At 40.4% G+C, this 21,548-nt stretch overlaps 1 protein-coding gene across 3 annotated transcripts in view; it reads left to right on the top strand.

Moving 5' to 3' along the window:
• The window catches only part of LOC146809526 (leukocyte immunoglobulin-like receptor subfamily A member 2), a 567,796-nt gene that overhangs the window by 79,738 nt on the left and 466,510 nt on the right, over window positions 1–21,548 (top strand). For all 3 annotated transcript variants that reach the window (XM_085616353.1, XM_085616354.1, XM_085616352.1), the window contains exon 2: window positions 20,816–20,854. In XM_085616353.1, coding sequence (XP_085472479.1) covers window positions 20,816–20,854 — 39 coding nt within the window. The remainder of the gene's footprint in view (window positions 1–20,815; window positions 20,855–21,548) is intronic.

Raw genomic sequence — 21,548 nt, 5'->3', positions numbered from 1 at the left:
CGTGGTGACACAGGACCGTGGCCAGCACGGCCACTGCATTGTTGACTATCCTGAGGGTCAGACTCCAGTACGTGGTGGACTCATAGCCTATGGGGAGGAGGCTAGTCAATGAAAGTACAACCCTAAATGTAGTGGTGGATAAGGCCTGTGTAGTAATCCAGCTACTAAATTCAGGAATTGTCAGGAATTGTCTTTGTTATTGTCATTGTCAAGGCACCATATACCAGCCTAATTGTGGGGGCGTGGAGTACTCACAGGGCTTTAACGGCAGTATATCTTCCAATACACTGGCCAGCTCCCGCTCCTGGGGAGCTAGGCATATGGCCAGAGGATCCTGTGTCCTGGCTATGGCGTGAATTTAATTCCGCCACCACAAGTGCTCTCTCTTTTGCCGCCTGCTCGTTTTTAGGTTTACCTCTAAGACCTTTATGTTGAAGTAATCTTGGTTTCTGGAGATTCCAGCCAGTGGCTAATCGGGAGTTGAGGGGCTCCATTAAATTCTAAACACTCCCAGGTACCTGCCAGCATCGTGAAGAAGAGCGTATTCCCAGAGTCTATAACACACAATTTGTCCATGTACATAAGAGAGTAATGCAGTCCCAACTGGAAAGTTTCTGTTTAAATAGCATGTGTCTCTGCACTTGCGCAGTGTAATCTGGGAATATAGTCACTGAGCTGTTATCAATTTGCCAAGGGCCTTTGGTTTCAGTGACCTGTAGGCAGTGGTCATGATCTCGATAGTTAAGGAGACGTGCAACCACCGAGGGGTGGGGGGTGGGTCTTACCGAGGACCCTTAGGGTGGGTCTTACCGAGGACCCTATGGGCTCTCTTGACCAAAAAGAAGATAGATCGCTACCATGCATGACAATGTGAAGCAGCCAGTCCTCTAGTAAAAGCTCCTCATTGGGTCCCTCTGCTCCCTCTTGGCGATCCACCACGCAAATGTTGGTTTGATTCAACTGGCTTTCTGTGGCATTGACCCCGGCACACAGGAGGGATACTTGAGATTGTAGGGCCTCAATATGTGAATGTATTGTTGATATTGAGGGGCGCAGCCCTGCCAATCTAGATTTGTTCACCTCCACACAGTCGCGCAGTTTAGCCTGGTCAGCCCTTAGTAGCCCCATCTCAATGACCAGGGCATCCATCTTGGGTTCTTAAGTGGTTTTGACTTCTTGAATAGCCTGCAGCAGTTTGTCAAACCTCACTGCCTGTGTCTGAATGGCAAAGGCAGATGCCTTATCCTCTCCTTCCGACGATGGTGAACCGGAAAAAGAATGAACCGTGACCCCCACATCTGTGGTGCCCCTTCAGTGTCTTTGTTTCACCATGTCCATTGAGTATCAATGGGAAAGAGTACAGTTGCAGTATGATCCTTGTGGTCCATCTAGTCTGGCTCTTGGGAGGACCCCAAACCAAATAAAATGTACAACCAATACCAAGGTATTGGTAGGACAGGACAGAACATTTACATTGGGAGCATTCTTGAATTGTAATACTCGAAATGTTGTGTATATTATCAGATGCCTTTGAAGCAAACTATACATGAGTCAAACCACCCAACTCATTAAACAATGCATCGCCCAGCACAGAAGCAGAATCAGATGTAGAGTGGAAGGAGCACCTCTGGTTTGACACTACGAGGCACTAAAGAACACTAAAAATTAGCTGTAATGAAAAGTTGCCGAAATGGTCAACATTGTACAATGGGGGTGGTAATATGAAGGACATCATAGATAGAAAAGAGTGCAAATGGAGGGACATACTTAATAGCACTCAAACTGGCCTGAATGACATTAATGATTGGCTTCACCAGAGGGAGTAGTCAGCATATCTTGATCCAAATGAGTCCCATTTGGTAAGGTTGAAGGATGGATGGGTTTCCAAGCAAAATGTTTCTGAAGCTAATGTGTGCACCTTCTCTGAAACAATTAACTATGAAATGCTGTTTCCAGACGTCTTCAGAAAGCAGCTAGGTCATCTAAAGAAGCATGTGAACTGCATTAAACTAAAGTCTGGTGTGTGTTCTAAGGTCAGAAAAGAAAAGAAGTGTGCCTTTAATGAAGAAAGAACTAGATAAACTTTTACAAAGTGGGGTCATGCAAGAGATTGAGGCAGCATAATGGGTGTCTCCAGTGGTGATAGCTCAAAAGGCGAGTGGACAGGCTCTGCTCTGTGTGGGCTTGTGGGAATTAAACCAGGCAGTGCTGGCGGATCATTACCCATTGCCAAGCATTACTGAGATGCTATGCTGTTTGGAAGGGGCGAAATGGTTCACTTCCTTGGATTTAACTTCTGCATATCAGATATCTTTGCATCCCAGTCACAGGAGCTGCCATCCTTTATTACACTGCTTGGAACATACAAGTGTATAAGTGTGCCATTTGGATTAATCTCTGCCTCTGTGTGTGATTCAGAGGTCAATTTAATGGGTGTTGGATGGAATTGGTGGATTGAAAATTTAGTGCATGGGGAGATCTTGAGTGAGCATGATTCCAGAGTATGTAATGTATTGAAGAGGTTGAGTGATAAGGGTCTTAGCTTGAAATGTGAGAAATGTAAATTTGGGGTCTCAGAAATGGAGTATTTGGAACACTTGAGTTCGGCTGAAGGGATTCAACCTAAGGGAAGTTTAGTCAAGGTTATCAACAACATGCCATTTCCCAGCTCTAAAGATGAATTGGTAAAGTTCTTAGGAACTGCTGAATTTTACAGTAAATTTATACCAGACTTTGCTGAAGGTTACAATAGTATTCAGATGTTATTAAATAAAGGTGTGGAATTTGAATGGTCAGAGGAATGTGAGAAAGAATTTATGCGGATAAAGAAGGGAATGTTGGGTGCAGCAAGTTTGAGTAGTTTCCAACCAGGTACAAAGACAACGGATGCTAGTGCAAAAGGATTAGGTGCTGTTCTTGAACAAGTTGGTTTAGGTTCTGTTTTGGCTTCTCAGTCTGTTTATTGCTATTATAAGGAACTGTTAAACAATGTTCACTATCTTTCTGTTTATCACAAATAGGCATCACAGGGCCTATAGTCACGGGAACTGTCACAGCTTCTAGATTTTTAGTCAATTCTCTTATCTTTTCAGTTAATTCTAAAGCTGTTTTCGCTAATTCTGCCGAATTTTCACCATTTACTTTACTATCTGTCTTTCTTTCCACCACTCTAATGGAATTATTTTTCTCTAAATCTTGGGACACTGGTTCTGACTTAATGATTCGTAAAGTTTCTCTCATTGGGGCACTTGGTGTCAACATTTCTGATTCTAGTTGATACGGAGGTGGATTTTTGTAAAACATGTCATCAAGAACATCATCCTCTGATTCATTCACTCCATACCCTCTTGATTCAACATTATGTCTTTTTTCTGTACATTTTCTACTTCCAACTTCTTCAGCAGTTCTTACGGGAAACAGACCTTCAGTCATACTCGCATTCCGCCACCTTCTCATTCTCTCAACATGAGTGTCATGCCCATATCTACCAAACATGTACCTATATCTTCCGCCACTCCTCTGTCTCTCTCTGTCATGCATTTCGTCTTCCCATTCGGTCAATGCTTCAAACTGTGTCGGACTAGCACTCGGTTCTAGATTCATCATCCTTTCTCTTAAATTTCTCAAAACTGCTAAATTAAACGAACCATGCTCTGGAAATGCCAAGACTCTGTCATCCTTAGTGTACTTTACCCAATTGTTTAACCAAATACAAGTATGATATCCGTATTTCGCAACCGTAATGGATGCAGGGGTTTTCGGTGGAGGTAGTAACTGTCCTTCCCTAGTCACAATCGGTTTGTCCTTTTTAAACCACTTCTTAATTTTCCCAAACCAGGACTTTTTCTCCTTTTCTGGAGGATCGTAATACATCTTTTCTGTCTTTTGTGTATCCCTAGTCTCTCCTTACGACTGTACTGTTGTTTTTGACCAATCGTAGCGCGACTCACACTAACACACCAATCCGGAGCGTATACAACACTTCTGCAATTCTCCAATCTCAGCGCGACTCACACTAACGCACCAATCCGGAGCGTCTACGTCACCCTGTATTTCTCCACTCCTAGTGCGGCGTATACTAACGCATCAACCAGGAGCGTCTACGTCTTTAGCTGACTGGCCAATCCCAGCACGGTCTTTCTGACGTCAGCAGCCGCTGCCGCAGCTCCTGCTCCTGTTGACCCCGCCTTTACAAAATTCTCTCGGTAAGCTTTTTACGTTCTTCAAATCTACAAATCTGTTAGTAACGACATAAAAACGCCACCATTGTCTGCTTCGCTAACCAAAGAATAGTCAATGACCTTTCTTACAAGAATTCCGTCTTTCCCGAGAGCAGCGCTTACCTCTGCCCTACTACGGAATCGTTACTTCCGTTGATAAAGTAGCACATCCCTCTACCTTACCCTTCTAACAAGCATCGGCTAACCGTTTCTCCAGAATTAAGACACCTAGTTGGAGACCCAATGCTCCTGAGAAATAAAACCAGAGTTTCACAATTAACCTGAACGCCTTTCCATTCACGCACTTTCACACGGGAAAATGTAGTACATTCACACAGAATTCTGTCTTTCCCGAGAACAGCGAACAGTCTGCCTACTACATAATTATGACATTCGTTAACAAAGTAGCACTTCCCTCTACTTTATCCTTCTAGCAAGCTAAGGGAACACCCATTACCTTTCCAGTGATAAGCGTTATCAGAGTACCTTCTGGACTCCTGGTACCTAAGACCAAAATTTCACAGGTGACCTTCGCTACCATACACTTCTTTCATACAGGAGATTTTCTAATGGCAACACACGATGATGTCACCGAATCGAACCCAGACAATGCGTCGTGCAACTTCACTCATTACACATTTCCCCTGTGTACTTACAGGGCAACAACAATTCCGTCTTTCCCGAGAGCAGCGCTTACCTCTGCTCTACTACGGAACTGTTACAAACTTCCGACTTCCTACCTCCCAGAAGCTGTGCAAACAACAAAGAACTCAACGCGACTCAACATAGAGTGTTAATACATAAACCAATACTTTTCAATAATCACTAAGCTATTTACAAGCAATAATCACCAAACCAAAACAATAAAAACCATCATCCTGCTACCAGAAAAACTGATGCAGCGCGGAAACCTGGGTAACAGGAATCAAGACGAAAACCCCGTACCTAATATTTATGCTCCCTCCGTCACAGACCAAATATCACATTAACACATTCACTCGTACAATCATTGGTGGGGCCCATAACACCAACATTCACACTCTGCTTCTCCCTGGCCTGTACTTTCGGGAGGGATAACTGTTTCCAAGTGCTGACATGAAAGGAATACCTTATAACCTATAGAGAGAGAACTTATTTACACTTCTATACACTAATACCCTTATTACTGCACATCTTAATCCTAAACATCAAGATACTCCTTCCACGCAGTCGACAGATCAAATTAGTTGTTTTGAGTTTAGTGATTTAGTCCAGCTAAACATACTCAAAATTCCTGATCTACTCCTTTTCAATAAACGACTGAACACATTTTCTTGTTAATCAATATTTTGTTTATCTAAATAATGCAAGAATTTTAGTTCCATCTAGTAAATTTATTAATCATTACGCAAATCACAGAACACCATATTTACCTATTCTGGCTATCGGTCGTCCTCTAAGTCATCAAATGTAGTCGTCAGCACGCTACAGTCCCAAAGATCAGGTCAAGGACCAGAGACGTGCAAATATCGATCAGTGCCCATAGAATGTTCGATAGTCCGTAGTTCATCAAGAAATTTGGCAGCAATTCAGTCTGTCAAAGATTCAGGAATACAGCATTCGTCACCGTCGTCTCCGTCAGCATGGAAATATGCCATTCAGCAGCAGCTTTATTCCCTCTTTATTCTACCGTCTTTTATAATAAAAGTCATGACAAAATGTAACATTTGCTTAGTTTGGGCTCTTTCGATTGGTTGGTTGAGATCGTCCCTTTCGGTTTCACACAGTCTATGATGTCATATTGTCAGGCATGATCCATCCAGTTTCTTGCATAAGTCCTTTGTTTGAACATTTGGCAAGTGTCCCGTCGTGACCTTGGTAAGGCTCATCGTGTTTGGGGTCAGGCTGAGGCTACTGGTACGGGCGCTTGGCACATGCGCACTTGGTCTGAAACCTCGTGGAATGGTAGCCGTTGCGTCGTGTGTCAGTCGGCCATCTTGTCTTTTAGGCCCAAAAGGGTAACTTAAGCAAAACAAACACAAAAAGTAATTAAAACATAGAAATAACGAATAAAATGTTAAACCCTCACTAATTCCCCTATGTGCTTTTAATTATCTAGTATATGGCGACATTTAAAGCGTTCATATTCACCCGGTGATTTAATCTGGTGCAATATACGATTACATCACAAAAGTAACATATATCATGCGATATTCTATTTTTCTAATATTAGTATGCGTACATAGGTTAATTACAAATGATTTAAGCCATGCAAAATGCAGATCCCACGTATGTTTAGTAAATTAGTAAGGTTGATTAAATTTTCACACAAACACATTAATAGTATTATAATTAATAGATCATTCTAATTAGTATGAACATGTAGAATAGGGGGGTATACAAAATGTTGTACTACCCGCTCCATCAGTTGAAAAAGAGGTTTCCTAACAATATGGTGAGTCCAGCATGGGTGAACAAGTTTAAAGAGAAAGGTGCTACAGGAGTGACTGTGGATCAGAGAATTAAATAAGAATGTGAGAGATGCATAATGAAAGAGAAAAGTGTTTTGTGTAAAAGGAAGAAAGGCTTTGATGCAACGATGGCTGTAGAGAGCACTAAGGTTGGATTGGGTGATTGGGTGAAGATAAAATGCCCAAGGAAGGTTGGTTTGTTAGATAAGTTCAGTCAGCTTATAAGGGATACCAAGCTCTTCCGTAATGCTGTGAAAACAGACGATCATTGCATTTGGAACCTTGGTAGGGTTGCGTTATGGAAGAAGGTTTCTTGTGTGTATTCTGAGAAGAATGATGTTGGTTCTGGTAATAGCTCCAAGGTGTTGCAAGATATGCCATCTGCAAAAGGAAGAGTCCAGCTGCATCTAAAGACAAAGAGGACACTTTGTTCTCTAAAAGGAAGAGTGGGCATGTATGTAGGAGACAATACTTCTCGGGTCTCTCAAAAGTGTAGTGAAAAATGTGTCTCTCAAAAAAGCCCCACTGGGGAGCAATCCCTTTCAGGACGAATGCCCTCATCCACCATAGGTGGCATGCTTCATCATATGGGCTTCTCCTCCCAGTGGAAAGACCTAGTTCCACTGAGGGCTACAAATCCCTCACTGTGAGGAAGGAGCTCTGGGATGTTTTGTCAAATATCCTATGATGTTTGAGGATGCTAAAATCCCATATGTGAGTATTAGGTGTGGTGAGGGTGCAGCGCTGGGTGTATTTGAAAATACAAAAGTGATGTTAAAACTACCTAATTTGGTACAAAAAACTTTTGTATTCACTTGTCCAAATTGGCAGGGTTAAAAAGCAGTGCAAAGCAGTGTACATTAAACTGCTAAGGGGGCAAGATCGGTTAACATTTTTCAGCCTCTATGATCTCAAAATATCCAGGCTTTCATCAGGACCAAATAAATTAACAATGCTTCTGCATATGTGACTATAATAAAATAGTGTGATACCAAACCAGTAATCCAATATTTTGCTTGGCGCTACTGGAACTTATCGGTAAATTTGAGTCACAAAAAACACAATACCATAGGTCATACAACATCCCAATATGTTTACATTATTGTCCATTTCATGGTAAAACGGGGTGTACAAAAATTATTGAATACCCCACCCTGTAGTATTCTACTCACCCAATTTGATGGATAAGTAGACCCGCCTCTACCTGGTAGCAACTCAGGGAAGGGGTCCCCGCTCTGTAAAAAACAATCAGGTCATGTGTCACTAAATCTTAGTATATATTATGAACACATGTGTTTCAAAATAATAAGTGTTGATGGCGAAAACCTCCGTACAGAACATGTCTCAGGAGGACCTTTCTTTTATCATTTAAGCGTAGCAAAATGCACTTTTTATGTTCGCTGTTGTCAGTCTTGTTATGATCACATCTGTATTGCCGACAAGTCTCATACTTGAATAGACTATGATAAGCAAAGACAATTTATACTTGGCCCTCTATGCATAAAAATGTGTGTTGATTTAAGGGCACTACAGTTGGTTACAAGCACGTAATCTCTTGTAATCAGACATCCCTATACATAACACTTAGTCCTATTCAAATGAAGGCCAAAGGTCTGGCTCAATGTTGTGAATAAAGACGCGCTACAACTGAATATAGGCGCATGGTAAAATGCAATACAAATTCAGTGCTTTCCTAAACGTATGTCAACATTCAAGTGTCAATATTATGATATAAAATGCGCTACATATAAAAATGTTAGCACATGGTACCTTGCGTTAAACAATCTCAATATATGTCACTTTACTGAATTAAGTTCAACACCTTCCCAAGTATACGACGACTTTTATAACAAAGATTCTCCCAAATTCGAGAGAACAAAACATGGATACTCAAACAATCGGGAGGTCAGTGTGTATTCTAAACGCATAACACGGTTAGAATTCATACAAGCTAAATGTCCATGCTCGTTCGGATCTCAAATATTCAGCCATAATAATATAACATGCCATATAGTTATAACGAGAAAACAGTCTCGTTCTGATAAGGCGGTGCGTCAGTGCACATTTATTCAAAACAGTCAATTGTAAAACCAATCCTCTAGGAGAATATCATTATAAACTCTCATTTCTGAGCAAAAATAAGACTTCAAAGAATAGTGACCCACAGGTTCAAGCCCCAAACTTACCTCTCCGTCCGTACCCCATTGCGGTACATAAGTTGCAATCGGAGGCACCAACGGGAGGATTCAAATGTTCTTAAATAGTAACGATAGTGCTCAGTCATGATAAGCGAAGACCCAAAGTTGCCCATTGCGTGTGCCTGATCTCGTTAATGCGTACGTCTCTGGTAGTGTCTCTAGTCCTGCACAGAAGCAGACTAGTAACTAGTACGTCATTCAACTTCTGTATACGCATTCACAGGAGTGTTTCTTCTAAGAGTAACGCATGCGTGAATGATAATGTATCGGAAACGGCGCCCTCACACTATGTTGTGCTTATAATAGCCCTGTATGACATCGTCAATACTTATAGGGTTCAGCAAAAGGTGAACTCCAACACTCAAATCAGTATAGTATTTTAGGATAACCCATCAACAGATAGTTATTATAATAGTTAGTGTATCATAATGCTTAGCATTATTGTTAGCTAATTAAATAATTGTATTCCTTCTCAAATAAAGACAGCATTTCGATATTTGATTTCATGTAGTGTTGGTATTTAAATCCTGACACTATTAGGTCGATGTCACACATATCCTGGATGTTATAAAATGGGTGTATGCAAAATTATGCACGGATAGGGAATCTGGGGCTCTACTCAGATAGAAAACGAGAAAGTGCCTTACAGATTAAATCATTAGATAACTACAGTGACAAGCACGGGATTTCTTGATTCAGTCCCAATGCATCAGTTTTCATCCTATACACCCAGCGCTGTTCTTTATGAAACAGAAATTTTGAATCATCTGTAATATGCGATGGGATGTGTGGTTGTTCAAGGATTGTCCAGTGCAAATCATCTGCCTTGTGGTTCAGATCCAGAAAGTGATTGGTCAGCTTTGTAGATCTCTTATTGCAGCGGATGGTACTTTTGTGTTCTAGTATTCTCGTTTAGATTTTTCGTGTGGTCATCCCCACGTAACGCATACCACAAGGGCAATTGATTAGGTAGATTACCATATCACTATTACAATTAGTGTGTTTGGTTAAGATCCAAGGTTTATCCGTACCTATATTGACCTCTGTCATATGCGATGTTTGTGGGCATATTCGAATTTACCCTGAGGGTGAAAGACTCAGCACCGAACTCTAAAAAAAACGATGGCTTGCAACTCATTGCTAGCATCTGATAGCTACCATCCGAAGGCCCTGCGTGAAAATTTGCCTTTTGGACAATTTCTTAGAATACGAAGAAATTGTTCTACCACAGAGAAATTTAAGGAACATGCTGGTACTTTAAGTACACATTTGAAAGAAAATGAAATACCAACCAAAACCATTCGCAGATCACGCAAAAGAGCTGCGAACAACAACAGACAATCATTGATTGAAGTGGCTCTAAAGATGCTGAACCCAGGTTTACCTGTGTAAATACTTTTTGTAGCTACTCCAACAACGTGAAGAGAAGCATACAGAAACATTGGAAGCTTTTAAATATTGCAAGTGATCCTATACCTCCACCCCTATTTGCCTTCAAAAGAAGTACAAACATCAAAGCCCAAGTGGTACACACGAGGCCCCGTAGTAAACCAAAATCTTCGGATCAAGAATCTTTGTGGGGCCTCCCGCCTGTTAAAGGATATTTTCCATGTGGAACGTGCGCTGCATGCCCACAAACATCGCATATGACAGAGGTCAATATAGTTACGGATAAACCTTGGATCTTAACCAAAGATACTAATTGTAATAATGATAAGGTAAATTACCTAATCAATTGCCCTTGTGGTATGCGTTACGTGGGGATGACCACACGAAAAATCAAAACGAGAATACTAGAACACAAAAGTACCATCTGCTGCAATAAGAGGTCTACAAAGCTGACCAATCACTTTCTGGATATGAACCACAAGGCAGATGATGTCACTGTAGTTATCTAATGTTTTAATCTGTAAGGCATTTTCTCGTTTTCTACCTGAGTAAAGCACCAGATTCGCTATCCGTGCATAATTTTGCATACACCCATCTTTATAACATCCAGGATATGTGTGACATCGACCTAATAGTGTCAGGATTTAAATACCAATTAGCAATTGTATGGGGAGAGCACTCCCTGTTTCACCAGACCTATTTGTCCACTAAGGAGAAGCACCCAACCCAATCTGAAAATGTCGTTTGACTCGATAACGAACATAACAGAAAACAGAGCCACTACGTTGGTTTACACCACAGATCAAGCATCGGAAATGTATTCTTTAATACAGGAAGTAAGAAACATGGACACACACAGTGGCTCAATCTCGCAACAACTCAAACAACTCGAATATCTAACCAGACGTCAACTAAACCAACAACTTCATGCTTCCACACTAGTACAGTATCATAAAGCTAAACGGATTCCCAGAGGATTAAGGCTTTCTATCAGACCAATGTTATTCCGCTTTCATCTAAATCCCGCTTTCATGAATAAATGGTTCTCAATCCTGAACAAGTGCTCTTTGGATTTGATTCTGTTAATTATTGAGGAACTTTCCAAAACCATAAAGGATCTGGAACAAGAAATTTACACATTGAAAAACGAACTTCAAAATAGGTTAGAACAAGACACCTGGAAAATAAATCTCGAAGGGCTCAACATCAAATTAGACAAGTACAGTAGAGAACTACAAGAAGGTAAACTCAGGAAGTATAAAAGAGACACCATTGACTACAAGTTAAATGAGGTTTACACCTGGGCCGAAATATACGCACGAAAGAGATTCGAGCCCCGTAAGCAAACAACCCATTCATCTGAGGAAAGCTTGGTTTCTGATAAAGATTTCTCTACATCCAGAGTACCTGTGCAGTCCGCGACCTCATCCAATTTATCAACATCAACCAAGGACACTACGGAACAAGTTGATAGAACCAACACGGTGTCTTTTTTATCCCAGGCCCCGGACCAGGGAATACCTCCAGTATTACAACCAGAAACTCAAAGCGCAGTCATAAGACCAGGCGAGGAAAGGGGAGGCAAATCGCTACGCAGCGGGAAGAACATTCCCTGATTATAAATATCTCTTCTGTTGACATCACACCCCACCAAAAAGCCGTCCTAAACAGAGGTTTGTCCTTTGTTCCAACCTCTCATGCCAACCAACTGGATATTGATGTCGCACTGTACAAATTCATGCGGACGCTACGTCTACGCCATTACTTCTCTAATGTAGTAATCTCAGATCCGACTCCACCTACCAACCAAATCACGAAATTTAAACCACGAAGCACTTTTCAAGCCCCTGTCTCACACAAGATGTTGGACACATTCGAGATTCTCATTAAGAAAGACATTAAAAACCTAAGACTTCGTCCTAATACACACTGGAACCTAACAAATAATGAAAGGATTACATTGAGAACCCTTGCCAGAAATCCGGACATTACCATTCAACCTGCTGACAAAGGGGGAGCAATTGTCATAATGGACACAGAATTCTATTCAAAACAGGTCAAAATTCATGTGAATGATCAATCTACATACTTACTCCTACAAACCGATCCTACACCACAACTGGAAATCATTTTGCAAGGAATATTGCAAAAAGCCTACGATCTAGGATGGATCGATGAACAAACCAGGCAGTATCTCACCACACCAAATCCACGCAGACCACACCTTTATATGTTACCAAAGATACACAAAAATCTTCATCAACCTCCCTTCAGACCCATTGTCTCAGGATGCGGTTCAATTTTTGATGTTGTAGGAAAATATTTGGATCACTACTTACAGAGATTTGTGCAAAACTGGTGGTCATACACCAAGGATACCACTGAGTTCCTCAAGAAACTTCAACATATTCAACTCAATATCCAACCGACATGGTTACTGTGCACTATTGATGTGGTGGCTCTCTACACCTCTATCCCTCACTCCACAGGTTTGGAGGCAGTAGAATGGGCCTTACTTCAACGTGAAGACATTGATACAGAGAAGGTTTTCATCTTGCAACTCTTACACTTTTGCCTTCACCACAGTTACTTTAAATGGAATGAACAATTTTATGCCCAACTCTCAGGAACTTCTATGGGCTTTCCAGGAGCTCCTTCTTATGCCAACATTTTCATGGCTATGTTTGAACAAGAATACATCATGGACACACCTCAATGGTGGACAAACATTTACACCTACAGCCGATATATTGATGACATCTTTTTGGTTTGGACTAACTCCCAGCAACTCTTGGAAGAAATGATATCTACTTTAAATTCTCATAATCCCAGGATACAATTCACTCACAGGATTGAAACACAAACCATCCAATTTCTTGATGTTACTATCAATAAAAATCTTGATGGTCCAGGACTCTCGACCACGGTCTACACTAAACCCACGGATCGCAACAATGCGCTACATTTCTCAAGTTTTCATCCCAGTAACCTTATCCACAACTTACCTTACTCTCAGTTCATCCGTATTAAACGTATCTGCTCTAACACGGGAGACAGCATGACGAAGATCGATGTACAGAAAGAAAAATACCATGAGCGTGGGTACCCTCCATCCATCATTGATTCTTGTGCACAACGAGCATTGGCTAAAACACGGGAAGACTTATTGACACCAACCAGCAGAGACAACAAATCGAAGTTGGTCTTCATATCCAGATACTCCACCTGTTCCACAGTTATCAAGAAGATAATTAATAAACGTTGGGAACTACTAACAAATGAAGCTGAATTCAACAACATCTTCAGTGAACCACCAATGCATGCATATACTAGAGGTCAAAACCTCCGAGAACTACTATCATCTACCAAGCCACAATCTCAAATTGCCCGCATCCACAAAGGCACCATGAAATGCCATAATTGCCAACACTGCAACAATATCATTGTAGGTAACATCTTAAAACATCCCACCACTGGCAAGGACGTTGTATTACGACATACCAGTGATTGCAATACTTCCAATATAATTTATGGGATCAAATGCCCTTGTGGCAAATTATATATTGGAAAAACCGAACGAAAAATGAAAATACGCCTAACAGAACACAAAAGCCGCATCAGAACTCTAAGCAAAAATTCTCCTCTGGCATCCCACTGGCATGAAGCTAACCACTCCATATCACAATTAAGATTTCAGATTATTGAACATGTGGAGTTACAACAAGGCACTAACAATCACCTCAGACTTCTCCAAAGGGAAGTTTTCTGGATCAAAAATCTGGACACTCTGGCTCCTACCGGTCTTAATGACCGGATGGATATGTCATGTTTTATCTGATCAAAATATTTTTTTCAACCAGTCAGCATCCCCTAAGGCCAAACACCATAATCACAAAATCCGTCCTTAACCTCGCAACAACATTTTTTCCAATTTCATGTCACACACACACACCATATCACTCTATATACCAATTAAGGTCATCACGCACTATGTAGTGGTTTTAGAAACTGACAACACTCACCAACACAGTCTGATGCGCACTTCAACACCCGTGCGCAAACTTTATTGTACACCACTCTTTTGTTAACATCACCCTATGGGTCTATGAGTCCGCAAGATCAGGTTCCTCGAATTCGAGTACATCCATGCAGATAGAACTTCTTATTTTTTAATATCTTAAGTCGCCACCTTCTTTGAATTTTCATTTCATATCTTATCTCCAAATAACATACTCGGATAGAGATATTCATCACCCGATTTTTGGAGTCCGTTTTATGAGCACGCACAAGCAATTATTTAGGCACTTATTTTAGTTCTGATTGTTCGCTCTTTCTACGTTTCTTCCTGTACCCTGTTTCTCCCCTCTCATATCATCGCGTTACGCCTCCGTTCCAATATGGCCCCCATATATGCCATGAGATTATCAGCTACTTAGATCTTATCTTAGTTTACTGAGTCCGTTGTCACTGCCGGTTACTTCCGGTGTAAGTTTCGACTCGCTCCTCCTATATAAACGTATGCCTGACTGACGTTTCTAACCTGCTCACTGGTGTTGCCGAGACGTCCGCTATTCCGTTTACGAAGCATTCTTAAGGTGAGGTTTCCACGACGAACTTCTTGAAGGCTAAGATCGTTGTTATATCGCGTTATATTATTGTGCTAACATTTCCGCCTCCTAACAAAATCCGGTTTCTCTTTCTTTCTTTTCTTTACGCAGCTTATTATTATATCTACGAAGGTAAGATTTCAGTTGTCTAGCCTTAACGGCAATGTCTCTCTGCGTGTAATTTTAAATACTGTGCACGCTAAGTTCAATTGACTTGACTCGCTATCAGCTCATACACGGTACTGTTATTTTTTCAACAGTCTCACAGCCGATAACTTCACTTAAGGTATGAATAGACTATTTTCATTGTAACGGCAAGTTTTCTCTGCGTGTTATTTTAAATATTGTGCACGTCGAGTTGAGTTGACTTGACTCGCTATCAGCTCATACACGGTACTGTTATTTCCTCAACAGCTTCACAGCCGATGACCTCACCTAAGGTATGAATAGACCTCTTCATTGTAACTTGACACCGATTTCCGCTTACTTGTATTAGGACCCCAGTTTTGTTTACTTGCATTAACACAATCCGGTTCACTTTCTCATGCTTTCAGACATATGGTTTTTTTTACACCCAGTGAATATCCAACCACACAGTCAAACAGGTAACTTGTTGTCAAACACGTCTGTCTTGTATTAGAGTTATTGAGATTGAGCCCCCACCACATGATCCTAACCAGAAAAATGGTTCGGTTTATTTTTCAGATTGGCCCCTGACGAAGGAACCGGCTGGTTCCGAAATGCATTGGGCATTTAAAAAATCTTTCTGCTGTGTATAAGTTTTTATGTTATTGCAACATGTTCAGAATATACAACTTGGAAATATGTGAAAAATGATTGTATCGATGTTATTCATGTACAAATGATATTAATTTGTATTGGCACAAACTGCTACATTTTTGAATGTTGTCACATCTGATAATCATGTATAAAAGTTCAGAGTAAGCTTTGATTTAACGCTGAAAATTAAAAACATACGTTTCAAACAAACCAGTGTCAGGAAGGACACTTTGTGAACAGTGCTCAGTTGTATACAGGCTCTCAACCTGTCAATACCCGGTCAGGATTTAAATACCAACACTACATGAAATCAAATATATAAATGCTGTCTTTATTTGAGAAGGAACCCAATTATATAATTAGCTAACAATAATGCTAAGCATTATGATGATACACTAACTATTATAATAACTATCTGTTGATGGGTTATCCTAAAATACTATACTGATTTGACTCTTTTAAGAGTGTTGGAGTTCGCCTTTTGCTGAACCCTATAAGTATTGACGATGTCATACAGGGCTATTATAAGATCAACGTAGTGCGCAGGCGCCGTTTCCGATACATTATCATTTGCGCATGCGTTACTCTTAGAAGAAACACGCCTGGGAATGCGTATACAGAAGTTGAATGACGTACTAGTTACTAGTCTGCTTCTGTGCAGGACTAGAGACACTACCAGAGACGTACGCATTAACGAGATCAGGCACACGCAATGGGCAACTTTGGGTCTTCGCTCATCATGACTGAGCACTGTCGTTACTATTTAAGAACATTTGAATCCTCCCGTTGGTGCCTCCGATTGCAACTTATGTACCGCAATGGGGTACGGACGGAGAGGTAAGTTTGGGGCTTGAACCTGTGGGTCACTATTCTTTGAAGTCTTATTTTTGCTCAGAAATGAGAGTTTATAATGATATTCTCCTAGAGGATTGGTTTTACAATTGACTGTTTTGAATAAATGTGCACTGACGCACCGCCTTATCAGAACGAGACTGTTTTCTCGTTATAACTATATGGCATGATATTTTACTATGGACGTATATTTGAGATCCGAACGAGCATGGACATTTAGCTTGTGTGAATTCTAGCCGTGTTACGCATTTAGAATACACACTGACCTCCCAATTGCTTTGAGTATCCATGTTTTTTTCTCTCGAATTTGGGAGAATCTTTGTTATAAAAGTCGTCGTATACTTGGGAAGGTGTTGAACTTAATTCAGTAAAGTGACATATATTGAGATTGTTTAACGCAAGGTACCATGAGCTAAAACTTTCATATGTAGCGCATTTTATGTCATAATATTGACACTTGAATGTTGACATACGTTTAGGAAAGCGCTGAATTTGTATTGCATTTTACCATGCGCCTATATTCAGTTGTAGCACGTCTTTATTCACAACATTGAGCCAGACCTTTGGCCTTCATTTGAATAGGACTAAGCGTTACTGTATAGGGATGTATGATTACAAGAGATTACGCGCTTGTAACCACCTGTAGTGCCCTTAAATCAACACACAGTTTTCAGTACAGTGGGCCAAGTATAAATTGTCTTTGCTCTTCAAATTCTATTCAAGTATGAGACTTGTCAGCAATACAGGTGTGAGCATAACTAGACTGACAACAGCGAACATAAAAAGTGAATTTTGCTACGCATAAATGATGAAAGGAAGGTCCTCCTGAGACATGCTCTGTACGGAGGTCTTCACCATCAATACTTATTATTTTTAAACACATGTGTTCATACTATATACTAAGATTTAGTGACACATGACCTGATTGTTTTTTACAGAGCGGGCCCCCTTCCCTGAGTTGCTACCAGGTAGAGGCGGGTCTACTTATCCATCAAATTGGGTGAGTAGAATACTACGCAGTGGGGTATTCAATAATTTTTGTACACCCCATTTTACCATGACATGGACAATAATGTAAACATATTGGGATGTTGTATGACCTATGGTATTCTGTTTTTTGTGTCTCAAATTTACAGATAAGTTCCAGTAGCGCCAAGCAAAATATTGGATTACTGGTTTGGTATCACACTATTTTATTATATTCACATATGCAGCAGCATTGTTAATTTATATGGTCCTGAAGAAAGCCTGGATACTTTGAGATCATATAGGCTGAAACATGTCGAACGATCTTGCCACCTTAGCAGTTTAATATACACTGCTTTGAACTGATTTTTAACCCTGCCAATTTGGACAAGTGAATAAAAAGGTTTTTGTACCAAATTAGGTAGTTTTACCATCACATTTGTATTTTCAGATACACCCAGTGCTGCACCCTCACTACACCTAATACTCACATATGGGGTTTTACCATCCTCAAACATCATAGGATATTTGACAAAACATCCCAGAGCTCCTTCCTCACAGTGAGGGAGTTGTAGCCCTCAGTGGAACTAGGTGTTTCCACTGGGAGGAGAAGCCCATATGATGAAGCATGCCACCCATGGTGGGTGAGGGCATTCGTCCTGAAAGGGATTGCTCCCCAGAGAGGCTTTTTTGAGAGACACATTTTTCACTACACTTCTGAGAGACCCGAGAAGTATTGTGTTTTGATAATTGTTGATGGGGAATCACTACTTGCAGGTCTATAAATATTTTCCCTTGGACCCTCCCTCCACATTTTCTTTGTGCTTTGATTCATGTATGTAGGAGGCCATCTCATTTACAAGATTTTGTGTAAATTCTTGTACCATCTTTACCATTTGTTATGAAGGAATGTAGGTATTATTGTTATTTTAGAAATATGTATTTATTTCTTGTTACGTTGTCACTCGCTTTCTTTGTGAAATATGTCCGGTTTATCTTGTTTAATTACTATTGTGGAGGAGGTGTGTGGCATGTGCATGTTATGTAGCACTTTCAGTGTAGAATCAGAACTTTGTGTGACCACACCAGCTGAGAATATTGATATTCAAACTGGAGAGCTGTTAGCTGGAGTGGCACAGAACGGACCTCTGGTGGATGGGGTCTCTGGAGACTATTACGTAATAAAGGATATCTTAATCTAATGCTTTGGTGGTCTCTATTCTTTCTGCAGCCTGCTGACCGAAACCCCTTCTTTGTATGTATGTTAAGTCTTAATTAAAAAAAAAAAACAATAGTCTGACAATACTGCTCAAGTGTAGCAAGGGCCAGACCTAATAGGAAAATACCGCTTAAATTATGCTTCATATTGCACCTAAAAACACCAGCTTGACCTTGCATGAGAAATCTAAAAGTCTATGGCCCTCATCTTGAGAGGCCAATACTTCCTGTTGGGCTTAAAAACCTGAATGATCCAGCACCCTTAATTGCAGGTATTCACAGGTACAGTGCAGTTATATAAATGAGTTTTTCATTTATTAATATTCTTTAGCCACACAATTAAACATGACATTGATACAGCGGGTGTGTTTGATTCCTTTTATTCATGACTTCTTCTTCAGAAAAACCTGTAGCCAATGCGTTTCTTCCTCTCGGACTTCTTCAGGGCAGAGAAAACAGAATGTTTGGCCTCCTATCTTGAAAGCTGTGACCGTTATCCTACTCCTCCACTTTTGATAAAGTTGGATGATTTGTCTTTATTTTATAGAAGAGGTTAATCTTGATGTTGTTATTTTTATTAATGAATGAAGAAACAGTCTGCAGCAATCCATCCAGTATTAGGACCTTATGCCCGGGTGTAAAGCTTTGTTCGATATTACCTCAATGATAAATTTCTGATTTCCTTTGGCTAGCGTAACGGCGTGGAGTGAGCAATGTGTGTTTTGCACACACAGTGCTGACTCCATGCCGTTACGCGAGCCAAAGGAAGTCAGCAATTTGTGTTTCACACACACATTGCTGACTCCACGCCGTTATGCGAGCCAAAGGAAGTCAGCAATGTGTGTTTCACCGTTATGCGAGCCAAAGGAAATTTGAAATTTACCATTGGGGTAATACCGACTGAAGCATTATTCCCGGGCATAAGGTCCTAATACTTAATGGATTGCTACAGACTGTTTCTTCATTCATTAGCAAAATAACAACATAGAGATGAAACTCTTCTATAAGATAAAGACAAATCGTCCAACTTTAGCAAAAGTGGAGAAGAAGCTTTCAAGATAGGAGGCCAAACATTCTGTTTTCTCTCCCCTGAAGAAGTCGAGAGGACGAACCGCGTTTGCAACAGGTTTTTGTGAAGAAGAAGTCACGAATAAAAGGAATGAAACACACTTGCTGAATCAATGTCATGTTTAATGGTGTGGCTAAAGAATATTAATGAATGAAAAACGAATTTATATAACTGCACTGTACTTGTGAATAACTGCAATTAAGGGTGCTGGATCATTCAGGTTTTTATGTTATTGAGGGATCCCTGTGGTCCCAGGAGACTTAGGGGTTTGAATCTCAGGTCCTGAGTACCTTACTGTTTTCTTTTGATATATTTTCTTACAATTAGATAGGTGCAGTCCCACTTGCCTCAATCCCCTAAAGAAAACATGTTTACTTCCTGTTGGGCTGGTAACCTACCTGCCCATCAGGTGTTATGAGGTCCTCGAAGTTACATCTGATCTGTCATGCTTCACTCAGAAATTTTAGCTCCTTACAGAAACAGTTGAAATCTTCGGGAGATACTGTGAGGAGAATGAGGAATTAAAAGGGGAATCAGATGTGGGTTACATATTCCCTGGTGATAGTACTTTCCCCAATAGCTTATCTTCTTAAGGAAGGTTGCTGCATCAGGGTGGCCTGATGAGTGATCTCTCTGAAAGGACTGAACAAGAGGTGCTGAAACATAGTTGTAGCATTGCATTACCATCCTCTCTGCCCATCAGTGAATGGCGGTCACAAGCTCTTAAAACGTCTCTTTTATCTCTTCTCTTGCATAAAAGTTATTTCCTGTGAGGATTTAAAGTTCAAGAGGGAGTGCTGGGTCTCAAGTATGTAAACAACTGGCCAGATGGGCAGGTCTTTCAATATCGGGACTCCGCTTTGCTGGAGAGTGGGTCATAGCGGAGCTAAAGGAGATAAAAACATAAAAGTACCCATTCCTAAAATAGTAAAAATCTATCTGTGTTACATCCACTTAGGAACTCAAGGTCAAAATGGATGTGAAAATGATTTTTGCACACAAAAATGAGACATTAGTAGAAAACACATTTAGCAATCCCCTTAATAACACATTGCTTTGTTTTTAGGTTTCTTTCTGGAAAGATGGAGCTTGGTGTCACTGCAGGGTGAGTATCTGAGATTAAGGTGCCAAAGCTCGCTTTAATATTTAGAAAATCATTGCTTTGTTTGAATAGCCAATTGTCAATTGTCTTTGTCGTGGTCAGAATTGTGCACCCCAACTACATCTAGGGCACTACACTCCATTACTACTACATTGTGGTCACTACATCAGTTACCAAGATATCATCAACAAACACATCATCAGACACTACATCAGGTCTGATGGCTCAGTGGCCTACTGCTTCCACTGCAGGAATTTATGTTTGACCTCTTGGTCACATATTTGAGTCTTTGCTGGTCCATTCAGCCTTGTCCCCTTCTGAGGTTGATAAATGAGTCCCATTCGTGAACAATACATATCTGTTATTCAGCATCAAGAAAGATATCCTTCAGCGTGAACAGGTGCGTTGGAAATACTTATATTTCCAAATGAATTTAACTGTTAAACGTAAAATGAATTAAAAAACGATGTATATACACGTAAAAAGGCAACTAGTGTAAGTAAATGCAAATTAATTAAAAAGTAATAGGGTAATTTAAAAAACAAATCATAGCTGTTATATAAAAAGGGAAACATTTACAGTGTGATACATAGAATTGAACAATCAGCGGCAAGGCCAATAGATTTGTTGTAATGCTCATATGTTCTGCGATATGTTTAGTTGCATGAACCTAAAGCACACATAAAAGGACCCAGGG

Source organism: Triturus cristatus, chromosome 7 (assembly GCF_964204655.1).
Source record: "Triturus cristatus chromosome 7, aTriCri1.1, whole genome shotgun sequence".
Taxonomy (NCBI): Eukaryota; Metazoa; Chordata; class Amphibia; order Caudata; family Salamandridae; genus Triturus; species Triturus cristatus.
The sequence above is the reverse complement of the archived record's forward strand: the minus strand, read 5'-3'. Positions and strand labels throughout refer to the sequence as shown.